We start from the raw sequence: 14,141 nt of genomic DNA, 5'->3' as shown, positions 1-14,141 counted from the left end.
AGGGAAAGCAGTTTTCTTACTCACTCGCGTAGGTTGATCAAATATTTATATCTGCGTCAATTATGGCAGAACTTGAAATTCTGGAAGAACATTCACATAAAAAAATGTAAAACAAAATTTTAAATACCTTTCTCTGTTATAAATATTTTTTTACTTATCTATCTCAAAACTTAAGTAGTAACCCTCGTACAGCAGGCATAATCGTTTTCCAAAATGAAAAATTTGTAAGGCACAAATATTTATAAAATTTTAAATACCTTTCTTTGTTATAAATATTTTTTTACTTATCTATCTCAAAACTTAAGTAGTAACCCTCGTACACCAGGCATAATCGTTTTCCAAAATGAAAAATTTGTAAGGCACAAATATTTATAAAATTTTAAATACCTTTCTCTGTTATAAATATTTTTTTACTTATCTATCTCAAAACTTAAGTAGTAACCCTCGTACACCAGGCATAATCGTTTTCCAAAATGAAAAATTTGTAAGGCACAAATATTTACATATATCGAAAAGTTAAAATTATTTCGGTTTTAATTTCACGCCTTTTCCCCTTCAAATCGCGAATTTTTTGGCCCGCCCTCGTATGTACTTCATCGCAATTTGTCTAATTAAATTTTCCAAAAATTATTATGTTGAATTCAAATATTTTAATATTTCATATTTTTTCGCAAGTGTTGAAAAGTTACGATGCTTTTCGTTGATTGACGTGTAGAAATTGCATTTCTACAAACCAACAAAAACTCTACAAAGTACACGCCAAACAAACAAGAACAATCGTTATAAAAACAAAAACAAAAAACTCATCAAAAACGAAAACTGAGTTAAAAAATCAAATTGAAAAATTGCAATTGAAGCAGTGACGCAACGCAAAAAGTGTCAAACCACAGTTGCACTTAATTAAAAACAAAATAAAAATCACAACAACAAGTCTAGCGGCAATGACTTTCACAAGCCGCACAACACACTCCGCCAACCCGCACAGGTATGGGAAGAGCCGCTGGCGGCAACATCCGATTATTGCATTTGTTGCTGTCATCGGGACGTTGATAATGGTGTTGATGCTTGGCAGAGCATTTTCAATGTTGATGAAAAACAAAGACAACAACAATAACAGCAATGGGAATTTGGAAAACAATAGCAACGACACTAGTGACACCCACTTGGTCAGCAGCGTTGAAATTATGCTGTTGACGAACGAATTTGCTGCAACGATTAACACGAACACGGACAGCAATCAAATTAACAACAACAACAGCAGTTATGTACGACGACTTTATGAAATTAATACTGCTGATGAGGATTCTGGTAGCAACGCCGCTACTGTTAATAGCCATAACAATAATTTGCTAGCCACTCCTCCTGTGCCTCATCAAAAACGCTTTGATGATGAAATTAATATGAGCAATCAACGCAATGAATTTAACGAGCGCCCCACAGCAGCAATAGCGGTAACAGCACCGGAGCGACCAGCAGCTTCTCTATCAATAAAGGATAACTCCGATGCAGCCTCGTTGTCCGCTGCATCGTTTAGTAGCTCTACGGCAATAAAGCCCCTTGAAAGCGTTGGAATGGAATACGAAATTGGTTGGCAACAACAGCAGCCCCAACAACAACAACAACAACAACAAGGACGATCGCAACAACATCATGAAAATACAGAATTGGTGCATCACCGCCAAAAGCGTTATTTGGTTTTTCCCGAAGGCAGCTCTTTCCAGTTGGGTACGTACATATGTATATAAACCAACAACAAAAAACATTCTACTGAAATTCAACGTAAATAATTTCATTTCATGAAAATTTAGTGCGAAGAAAGCAGCTGAAAAAGGAGCTCTTTCACTTTTAAAATTAAAGACATGAAAAGTAACCCCATAAATAGATTTTTTGTAAGCGATTGCTGGTCGAAGGAATCTCTGATATACCAATACATATACAACATCCCATACCATACCTGTTAAGGTTACTAGTATTCACAAAGATGGTTTTGCTTCCAGGGCTACTGTAACCAGATGAAGCAATAAGCTCTCGCCTAGCTTCCTTCAGTTGACTTCTTCCACATTTCTTCTGATATTTTATTGTATTCTTTTATCGGATCCAAGCTGCAAAAAGAAAACTAGAAAAGGAAGATCAGCTATGTTATTCTACTGTTATCATTTTATATAGATGTTCCTCGGTTTTTGACGTTTAGCTGGTCTAATTTAGACTATTAATAAGGTATATAGATATGCGCTTTCAACTCAAACCGGTTATATAATTTCAAGTAGACTATTTTGAGTTGTTGCTTTCTTCGTAATTCGCCAAATTTCCGAGTGTTCTTTTACTAGTCGTTCGGAGACGGCATAAAACTGTAGGTCCCTCTATTTTGAGAAACATAATCAAGACGTATTGCACTTATTCCATTGGCCAGGAACTGAAGATTAGTCAGCAAATCGCTTAGAACTACTTTCAAAACCCGTTTTCAATAAGAAACTCAAAAGCAGCACGACTTGATGCAAAAGAAACTTGCAATTCCTTGCTGAGACGTAACAAAATCGACCGATTTCTGAAGCGGATGGTAACTGGCGATAAAAAATAGGTCCCATCTAAAAACAACAGGTGCAAAAGATCGGAGTCAAATAGATCAACTTGCCCAAACGATTACAAACCTCGGATTATTGGCCGAGCAGATTTTTTCGTATGTCTGGTGGATTGGAATTGAAAAAAAAACAATCCAACCATTCAGAAATCATGTACCATTCATTGGCTGTTCTCAACGGACCAACTTCTCAATTCTTTAATATACTATTGACCGGATAAACGCCCGAAATTGGGGAATAGGAAGAATGGTACGTTTCGCCAAGACACCGCTAGTCCAAACATATCTAAGCTGAAGAGCTTATGCAGATCGGATCTATCAGTCCTGATTTCACATCAAGCATTATCAGAATTTTATTGGCGACGCAAAGCGGAGCTCAAGAGAAGCACGTGAGAATGAGCTGAACTTTTTATTTTAACTCAAGTAAATGCTTCTTACAGAAAATCAGCAAGCCTAAATGCGAATTCAAAGAGAGTTTTATACCCAAAAAAAGTATTACGTGTTGATACTTACGTGGGGGTTCATACTCAAAGCAGGAAATAATTCTTCTTAAAGATGAGTAGAATTGGTTTAGGATGAACTTTATTCCAGGGCTGCCCAGAGCAAAACCGCGAAAACAAAATTAAAAAAGAACAACAGAAAATCCAGCTCTATAACTGATACTTTGACAACTTTTAAGAAACTTTTTCTGTTCACAATTTTCGGAATAATTTTGGAGAACTCAAAGTGTTCCCACCTCACCGTATCACTGAGAGTTTTATGATGACTGCAATATAGGTATGATAATTTAGTTTTAGGTATTTCGCCGACTAATCACGTATTTCGAGAAGTCTAGAAAGCTCTTAAAATGGCCCAAAACTGCTACATATTTACCTCTGTGGTAATATTTACTAGTTCAACGACAGGGCGAGCGGGATAGAAGAGTTGAGATATTAGCATCGTTTTGCGTGCTAAAGAGATAAAAAAGAAGCTCATACCAGCTTTACCGATTGTATAGCAGCCGAGTTTCGCCTGGAATACGCTCGCTTTGTCTAGAACGCATATTAACCTGGACAGTTGTAGGGATTCAGAATAGAGTCCTGATCCAACCCCGCAGTCCATCTTGGATCAAACGGTGCAGATTTCTGCATCAAAATCTCTGAAGAATAGATGACTCTTTATCCAATCTGCTTTAGACGGTAATACCACAGATAATTCTTCAAGGAAGGGATAGCTCGGTTGTAGATAGTCTATGATGATGAAGCAAATAATAATCCTTTCACAAATACTTCGCTGTGACCATACGCTATAGTGGTCCAGCACCCCATTGAGCCTAGTTACAGGTGCATATTTAATATGAACATGGTATTGGAAATGACTTCGAGAGTAAGTTGAGTGCATCGCTTGGAATCGAGCAAAATGCACCCGTTACTACAATACAAGCTGATCTTCGTGTTCTCCCGAGTTTTGTTTGGTTGTAGCTTTAAGGCAGTGCAGGCCACCAAACGGGTAACGCATATGGAAGAAATGGCCTCACTATTGCCATAAATCTCCATGTAAATTTGGTGTCAAGAATAACAGCACAATATTTGAATGTAGTGCCAGGCTGATACCATTCAGTTTGAAAAACTTGAAGCTAGCGACGAGTAAGAGTTCAGTTTTCGTGGGATGTACACTCAGGTTGAGGAAAAATTAAAAAAAAATTATATCAGTTTTCACGTATAATTGTAAATAGCCACATTTTCAATAAATAAAGTGAAATCTGCAAAATTCTATGGGTATGGGAATAAGTTTCCGCCCTTTCTTAGCCAAAGGCACGCATTATTTAAACAATTAAATAATACATATTATTATGTGATTCCAATGGCACATACATAATTGAAAGCTACAACTTTACTCCACGTTTCAAGTAGCATACAGATTCCTCTGTCGAAAAATTCGAGTTCTTTTGAGTTGATCCATTCCTTGAGTCTGTTTGCGATGCTCTCGTAAGAAGGGAACCGCTCTCCAATAAAGGCTGACTGCATTGATCGAAACAGGTGGTAATCCGAAGGTGCAATGTTTAGGGAATACGGCGGGTGGGGCAAGATGTCACAATTCAGCCCCTCTAAATATTTCTGGGCCTACTTAGCAACGTGAATCTAATAACTAGTGGTGTTAGGAGTGTTTTTAAAAAATAGTTAATCACCCGAAATGCCGTTAAGTTTCAACCGTGGATCTTTAACAACTGACTTTTTTTCATTTCTTTGATTAACATTAAACTTGTCCATTTATGTTAATTTGGCTTAAAATATATTTAACAATATTTGTTTACTTATGCATAATGTTGACATTATTTCTCAATTGTTTTATATTAAAATTAAACGGTTGCAATTCCTGGAATAGATAAATAAATAATTTTGTTTCCTGAACTTAAGCGGAAATGAGTTTGCTGTTAAAAATTTTTTTGTTTATTTGAATTTTGTTTTGTACCAATTAATTTTTCTATGAATTCATCAAACGTGTCATTTTTTATATATGTAAGTGTGTACATTTGAGTTTGTGTATGTAACTCGTTTAACCTGGCGTTGTCATGCAGCAAAATCAGTTTGTCATGTCTACCGCCCCATTCCGGCCGTTTTTCTTTGAAAGCTCGATCCAAAGTCACTCAGTAACGATCGCCAGTGATGGTTTCAGATGGTTTAAGGAGTTCATAATAGGTGACAATCTTCTGATCCCACCAGATGCAGAACAGAAACTTTGAAGCATGAATATTTTTTTCCGCTTTCGATGAACCTGGTTCACCTGGCAAGCTCCAACATTTTCGACGCTTAGGGTTATCATAATAGATACATTTTTCATCGCCAGTGACGATGCGATGCAGAAAATATTTTTTTTCACCGTCACCAAACGGGTCTCGATATTGTTCTCCTTCAATTGATGTGGCACCCAATTACCTGCTTTCTGGACCATTCCCATCGAGGGCAAACGTTTACCGACGGTTGATCTGTCAACATCCAACTCTTTAGGCATATTATTAGGGGTTCGACATGCGTCTTCATCAAATAATTGTTGTAGTTGAGTATCTTCGAATTTTTTCGCTGCCCGCTGGGCAATTTTTCTCACTCACGTCGAAGTTGCCACTTTGGAAGCGTCGAAACCACTCTTTACAAGCTTGATGGAGCGTTACAGCTGCAGTTTCCTTTAAAAGGTAATAATGAAGCATGCTTTCCGCAAGTGGGGACCAACGTAAACATTTTTGACGTCAGATAAAAAAGGATCTTTACGCTTCAAACGAATGTCAACTACTACAATCGACACCTTCAAATCACCAGTATAATACTAGAGCGAACACGAAAATAATATCAGCAGCGACACCTCTTTTACGAAGGCGGAAACTTAATCCCATCCTAAATTTTTACATTTTTTGTTTTGATCTAGGCGCGTCTTTTGAAAGACCCCTTAGTTGCCATGGCAGCGAAGACGCTTCCAGTAGAGCCACTATTATAAAATAAAAGTGTGGGCACAAATTAAAGAAAAAATACCTTTTTAAAAATATGTGAGAAACGTTACTCGATATTTGCATCCTTACTTGAAAATTTTTCATAATTAGGATAAAAAACATAAAAAACATAATATAACAATTCTTTTAGCCCTGAATCTTTTGTAAAACTTTAAAGTGAAAGACTAAAAATACAAATTTACTACAATGAGCTCTAGGTCCACATATATGACACATCGATTTCATTTTGGGTGAGAATTTTAGTCGCACGGTGCAATCAGCAGAAGATTCTTTTTCTGGCGCAATAGCCGCTTAAGCGATTTTGACCGAATTTAAAAAAAACGCGCCAGTCGTTTCTTTCTTGTGCTAACTGACGTCAGTTGGACACTCCAAGTGAAGGGAAGTCCTTCCCCACCTGATCATTCCAACGCAAAAGAGGATTTCCTCTTCCTCTGCTACCTCCAGCTGGTACCGCATCGAATACTTTCAGAGCTGGAGCGTTTGTATCCAATCGGACGGCATGACCCAGCCAACAAAGTCGGTAGATCTTTATTCGCTTTAGACATGCGCTAGGTCTACGACATCGTAAAGCGAATACAGCTCATCGTTCCATCGCCTACGATACTCGCCGTCACCACCGGCAAAGGTGCAAAAATCTTGCGCAGAATCTTTTTCTCAAACACTCCAAGAGGCGCCTTGTCGAATATTGTCATCGTCCAATCTTATGCCCCATACGGGCACGATGAGAGTCTTAAAAAGTGTTAGCTTTAGCGTAGGTGCCGACTGTACACAGGAGGTACTTCGTTTTGTCCTCGTTCACCGCCAGACCCATTCGTTATTCATTCAAACAGATTATTAGTGCCAAAAACTGTTAGTGCCTTTCCATAATACTCACAATGAGTTAATGAATGTATAATAGCTAATAAGAGGTTACCGAATCTGGACTTGGTAAAAATGAAATTGCCCTGGCAGCTATCAGGTGGCGGTAAAATTACGTCGAAATCAAGGCAATATTTGTCAGGCATTCCGAAAACGCAAATTACAAGGCATTGCAGACTAACATATGAACGCAATTAATGCAATGGACTGCAAGTTTTTTTGACTATCGGAGTCAATGTCGAATCCCATGAAATTATAGCATGAGTCATATATTCATACACCTTGAAGATCCACCAAAATTTGGCACTAGACACATTTCAAAGTGTTTAATTCCTAAAATATCCTAAAGCTGGCTGAAACAGAATGCCGCCAATAATTGATACAATTAAATACTTAATTGTTTCGATTCCTATTAGAGATTTTTTGTTACACGCGTATACATAGATACTTACATCTCCTTTCGAACTCTTATCATTCCAGTATTCGATCTCATCATCGGCATGGTGGACTACACGAATTATCTTATTTTGGGCATCACTTGTGCGGTTGCCTGGGAGCTACCGAGTAAACCGCCCAGTGAGTTAATCGAAAATTTACATGACAAAGTTACCGAAGGCATCTACTCAACAAGTGAAGCCAAACCAACAGGGGCGACGTCCACAGCAATGCGACGTAACGACAGCACCGTGATTGCCAATGGCAGCGACGGTAAGTATGGTTGGAATGCTGCGGGCATCAAATATGTTGACAATGCAAATGTGGATACGTATGCCGCGGGCAGCTATGAAAATAGGCTGCAATCACAGGTGGTGACAGCATTGCCTCAACCACTGCCGTCACCGGTCCTAACACCTCTAAATACCATGGAAGCTGCTTACTTTCCGCAAACATATCAGCGCAATCCATTCGTCTCACCCACCACTACTGGCGCTAATGGATATCAAAAAGGCTCGCCTGACACTCGCTACTACACTGATGCTGACACTGCTTATCGGCCGACAAACTATTACACTAACTCGCACAGCAACAACTACTACAATAATAAAAACACATATTACAAACCGGCATACAAATACAGCGTTGCTGATAAAAATGATGAATCAAGTTACTATGGCGTCAGCGACAGCAGCAGCAAAAGCAAAAGTAACAACCGAAAAGCCTTTGGCTATTCAGCTCATGACGATTTAATAGATAAGCAGCCAGTGAAATTTGCCAATCGATGGTGGCAGCAGGAAAACCAGCAGCTACAGCCGCATAAGAAGTGGCCATCATGGCAGAATTATGACAGCAACTGGCAGCCATATCAGCAGCAAAAGCAGAAACATGCGAAATGGGCACAGCAGCAACAAAAATGGGCTCATTCGACTCATTCGAAATATGCGGGGACGGGCAATTGGTGGTTGCGCAACAAGCAGAAGGGCGTGAATAGTTGGCGGGAAGGGAGGGCACGGTGAGTAAAAAGTTAAGCATATGTGTGCTCTTAGTAGCAAGTAATTAAACTTCTTAATTTTGATAACTTTTGTTTTTAAAGTACATTTTAGTGCTTATGAGTAGGGGAAGAAGGTTGCTTTGGTAGGTTGTCTTTAAGGCTAACTCAATAAAACAATTCAACTACCAAAGTAGAAAAAATCCTATCTATTAAGTCGCATTTGGAGGCCCGTTAACACCATAGTCACGATCACACCTGGCTCTGGGTTCGTGCTCAGTGTGATGATATTACACACAAGTCACATAATAGAGTCTGACTCAGTTCACGATTAAGTCTTGGAATACACGTATGTTCCTTCATATCGAGCAATCGTCCTTAATGAGTTAAAAGTAAATAACGCCATCAACACCATCAAATCATCAGACGAGAGTTTTTCTCCTTTTCTTGGAACAAAAATATAAGGTTGTCAAAAAAGTCTTGCGGTACTTTTATTGAATTTTCAATTGTTCATAAAATTGGTTACAATAATGCGATTTAAGTCAAATAAGCGCCGTTTTGTTCGGTGACGAGTTCCCAACGAGATGCCAACTTCATAATGGCCCTCTTATAGAAGCTCGCTTCCCTATTGTCAAAAAACTCGGAGAGCCAATTTTCACAGGACTCTCTTGTGGACAACTTCCGACTACCAAGCTCGTTCGCCATGGACAGAAATAGGTGGTAATCACTTGGTGCGAGATCCGGACTATACGGTGGATGCAAAAGAACCTCCCATCCGAGCTCCCGGAGCTTCTGGCGCGTCCCCAAAGATGTGTGTGGCCTGGCGTTGTCCTGATGGAAGACAATTTGGCCTCTGTTGATCAAAGATGGCCTCTTCTGCATGAGTACTGCATTCAAGCGGTCCAGTTGTTGGCAGTACAGGTCCGAATTGAGCGTTTGGCCATAGGGGAGCAGCTCATAGTGGATGATTCCCTGCCAATCCCACCAAACACACAGAAGAACCTTCCTGGCCGTCAATCCAGGCTTGGCCACCGTCTGGGCAGCTTCACCGCTTTTCGAGCACGACCGTTTGCGCTTCACGTTGTCGTAAGTGACCCACTTTTCATCGCCAGTCACCATCCGCTTCAAAAACGGGCCGATTTTGTTGCGATTCAGAAGCGATTCGCATGCATCCATACGGGCAAAAATGTTGTTTTGCGTCAAGTCGTGTGGCACCCATACATCGAGCTTCTTTTTGAATCCGAGCTTCTTCAAATGGTTTATAACGGTTTGATGACTCATGCCCAGCTCTTGGCCGATGCTACGGCTGATATTATTCCGGTCTCTTTCGATCAATTCAGCGATTTTATCGCAATTTTTGACGACAGGCCTTCCGGACCGTGGCGCATCTTCGATGACCTCTGCACCAGAACGAAAACGTTGAAACCATCGTTGTGCGGTGGAAATGGAAACTGTATCGGGTCCATAAACTGCACAAATTTTATTGGCAGCATGAGATGCATTTTTGCCTTTATCGTAGTAGTACTGTAAAATATGCCGTATTTTCTCTTTATTTTGCTCCATGTTTGCGACGCTATAACTCACGAACGACTAAAAGCAAACAACAATTAATCAAACACGTGTTTTTTTTTTGACAACCTTATAATAACTACTCGCTGCCTGTTTTGAGTTTATATTTATTGAAAAATAACAGCCAAAAGCCTTGAAGGCGGTGGCGTATCACAGATCCGAAGGAATGTTCTTTGAAGACAGACACTTATGTAATATACATATATAGTGTGGGCCATGTAAAATTTGCTTTTTGAATCGGCTATAAAAAAAATGATCAATATTTTTTCAAACCTTTTTTTTTTATTTTGAAGATTTAACATTGTCATTTATGAATGAAAAATGATATCGTTCACATGACTGCCACGACTGGCTTTACAGTAGGCCATTCGATCAACCCAATTTTTAAGCACATTTTCGATTGTTTGGGCTCCAATTTCATGAATGGCAACTTCGATTTCGTGTTTTGTCCTTAACGGCTCCCCACAAAAAATAGTCCAACGGGCTTAAATCACAGCTCCGAGGCGGCCAATTGATATCGGAATTTCGGCTGATTATTCGGTTTTCAAAAACGGTAGCCAAATTTTCGAGTGTAGCTTTGGCAGTGTGACAAGTTGCACCGTCGTTCATGTCATCCTCTTCAATTTTTGGAAACAAAAACTCGTTGAGCATGTCACGGTAACGCTCGCCATTTACTGTAACCGCAGAAGAAGAAGAAGACTCACCACTTTGGAAATAGGTTTTCAATATTTCCCAATTTTGTTCAAGCGTATAGCGTCCCATTTCGCAAATGTCAAACCTTTAAGTAAATTATGAACACATTTGACATGTCATTTGTGTTACCATTCTCAAAAAAATAGGTGTTTCAAAAAGCAAACCCTATATGGCCCACCCTGTATATAATTGGCGCTTACACCTTTTTTGCTTGTTTTGCCGAGCTTCTCCTCCTATTTGTGGTATGCGTCTTGATGTTGTTCCACAAATGGAAAGACCTACAGTTTTATGCCGCCTCCGAATAGCAACTGTTTTTTTATGAGGAGCTTTTTTAATGGGAGGTTACCATGGTCTGCTGAGGAGCGGACACGTTTAAACAACATTTTTTTCATTTGGTATTTTGGTTTCGACACTATGCACTTCTGAATGATAGTCACGCACCAGCCCATCCGACTACGGTGGCTACCAACAAGTTTTTAATAATTATTAGCGTAGAAGTATGGCTAAAATCTGAGAATACATTGCACCAATCCTCTTTTCAAGAAGATCTTTAAAAACTTTTTCAACTTCCTATTCTGAATGGCTACCACCGCACGAATAGATTACCTACATTGTTCGGTTAAGCAATCCTTGATGCAAATCTGTGCCTTAAGAAATTTTGATGTCTTTTCATCAAACACAAGGAGTTATGTAAGTGTAAAATATTTAGCCTCGAAAAATCTTTTTTAGCTGTGCCAAAAATACGTCTCTCGAAACAACTCTTGTACAAGCCTGATTTTCAAATATATATATGTTATATATAACACGAAAAAACTTTGAGCCTGAGCTGCAGAACTCAAGGCACCAGAAGCACGGTAGAAGCTTCAAGTGACTATCCTCAAAAGGGTGCCAATCAAAAGTAGTTTGTTCTTGGTCAGTTCTCTTCTCCTACTCCAAGAATTGCAAAACCTCCTTTTAACACTGATTTATGTCGTCACTGGTATGATGGAATCGATTGGAAAAGGGCATCCGAAGGAAATTTCAGATCTGGTACCTCGTTTAAGATCCACTGAATACACATACGAGAGGCATTCAATGTTTTCTCGATATGCGGATAATCCATTAGAGAGGTGGATAATTTAATAATTTATAAGCAGGTACAAGACTTGATCGTATTAATACAAAATTTGGCATAGTTGTGGTAATTAGTTTTCTAGTAATCCCCGGCTAAGGAAGATCGCAATGGCTGACGCAACAAGGTTGCAGAAAATTGAGCCCCGCACTGTGTTCAAATTCCTTGCAACACAAGAAAATTATCAAAAATTACCATTCTCGAAGAATTAGTGACTGCTTTTCATGATTTTGCTATTAGTTTTGAAATGAATTGAATTTAATTCGAGTTGTTGTTCTTGATCATACCGAGACTAAATTGAACGCTCTTCGTAGTTGATATTCTAAATACTTAAAGTTGCTTAATTAGCTAAGGTATTAATTTCATATACCCAATTTTTTTAAGCCGCTCTGTGGTTATTTGGGCTCACACATTCATACATACAACCAGATATTTATGTACATGTGCATACAGAAACTGAAAAAGGAATTGTAAAGCGCACTTTTGCACTATTTTCAGCATTCCAGCGGTGTCATCGCAAACTCAGCACCAACCTGTTATGACCTTTACACCACCCAGTGAGAGCCTCCGACATACTGATACCACAATCAGTCCAAAAGCCGATGTAGTGGATGGCCGCAACTTTGGTGGTGCTCAACGCCGGCTACTAACAACACGACCGAAAGCCAAAATTTATCCAGTTTTCGGACGACGACGACGAAGGCGACGTAGTAGCGATACTAAATTGGATGATTTCGAACTTAAGCTGGAGCGTATACATTTGCGTGAGCAACTGCGTACAAGGCAAAAACTGTATGGCAAAATTGAGAAACTCTATCAAACGTGAGTGGATAGAAATTTTTACAAAAATTTCATTTTCATGTTTTTTTTTTTTGTTTTTAATTTTTTGTCATGCGATTTGCAGCCGCGGTCTTAACGGTACCGCCTGTGTGTTGCGCGCACTTTGCGAAACTGGACAGCAACAGCAAAACGCACATGATGATAAAGCGGAACCACAAAGTTTCATCACGGAACTGCTACGCTCCATTTTCGTTTTGCCTACAATCAACATCAACAGCAGCACTGGCGATTCTGTGAAGTTCGAAGACTCCGCGCTACATCCCACCGACTTACATATCGTAGACCGGCCGTACCGGGAGGCACAAGCGCATCGTGGCAGCTGTGCACAACTTTTTGCTATGTGTGATCATAGCATTTGGGAGTGAAATGTCAGCATAAAAAATGATGAAAAGAAATATGTGCATAGATAAAAAGTGGAAAAAATAAAAGAGATTGCCAAACTGACAAGCTACAGAATTTCTTCAACTGGAATTGTTTCGCAACATTCTTTGCGTGACTCTGCTTTTCCTTGCTATAACTTTTACACCCGTGCACACTGGTGCAGTGGGATACTAAAGCCTCGCACATGTAACGGACGTTTGTAACAACATAGTGAAAGCGATATAGATATACGTACATACATACATACATACATATAGCAGGCCATATCTGTCTGTCCGCCTTCGCGTCTATTTGTCCCAGCACACAACAACTCGACTTAAAACTCGACAACAAAACTTGCCACCCGCACCTCCCTTGAATGTCTCCTGGTAGGTTACTAAGGTAGGTTAGTATAAAGAGTGGTCAAAATCGGACCTCTTTCTAAATAACGGTAATGTTCATAAATACAAAAAACCCCGTTGCCCTATATCACTCTCAGCAAGAAACATTTGGCATTGTGTAGACAAAATCCGGCAATAACCACGCCCACCTGTCATAAAACGGTAATCACCATAAAAAGTGGAAAATAAACATTGCAATAAAAATAATCGCAATTTTGTGGGGACATTACCTTAAAAAGAGAAATATGACTGTTTAAAAAACCTTTAAGACAGGCGTGGAATCGCACATTTTTGAATAAATTTCTGAAATCACGTTAACTATTTTAATTTAAATCAGTATGGACTTGATAATAAAATTTATCAGGCAGCCAATACAACCATAGAATTTTGATTTCCGTCCGTACGTTCTCTTATACATATCACATACATACATACATACACTCGGCAGAAAAAGTCTGCGTACATACTTCCGTCTTCTTTCCTTTCATCCAAAAAAAAATTTATCTTTACCAAATTTCCGAGAAAAGTCACATTCTATGCCTTATTACTAGCCTTTTAAGCATTTAAAGCAAGAGAAATCTGGCAACATCATTATTTATCGATGAATTTAGAAGAAATACTCATTCGTCATAAAGTCTGCGTACATGTAGTAAAACGGGTATTCCCCGTATCATAAAAGTGTCGTAAAGTTATATTCTTAATTGTTTTCGTAAAAGTAACAATTTAAGGCGCTTTTTGTTCTATTCTATTTATTTTCAAATTTAAAATATACAATTCCCCCTAAAGGAAATAAGTCCCTCTGAAAGGGAAAATATGGTTAACCT

At 39.0% G+C, this 14,141-nt stretch overlaps 1 protein-coding gene across 1 annotated transcript in view; it reads left to right on the top strand.

The window, feature by feature from the left end:
- LOC129247799 (myb-like protein I) overlaps positions 1-12,921 on the top strand; it is a 92,818-nt gene extending 79,897 nt beyond the window's left edge. The window contains exons 2-5 of the mRNA XM_054887149.1: positions 986-1,725; positions 7,398-8,367; positions 12,215-12,538; positions 12,621-12,921. Coding sequence (XP_054743124.1) covers positions 986-1,725; positions 7,398-8,367; positions 12,215-12,538; positions 12,621-12,921 — 2,335 coding nt within the window. The remainder of the gene's footprint in view (positions 1-985; positions 1,726-7,397; positions 8,368-12,214; positions 12,539-12,620) is intronic.
- Positions 12,922-14,141: the final 1,220 nt, after the last annotated feature.

The sequence above is a fragment of the Anastrepha obliqua genome, chromosome 1 (assembly GCF_027943255.1).
Source record: "Anastrepha obliqua isolate idAnaObli1 chromosome 1, idAnaObli1_1.0, whole genome shotgun sequence".
In the NCBI taxonomy this organism is placed as follows: domain Eukaryota; kingdom Metazoa; phylum Arthropoda; class Insecta; order Diptera; family Tephritidae; genus Anastrepha; species Anastrepha obliqua.
Note: the sequence above shows the minus strand (reverse complement) of the source record. Positions and strands in the feature narration are given on the sequence as shown.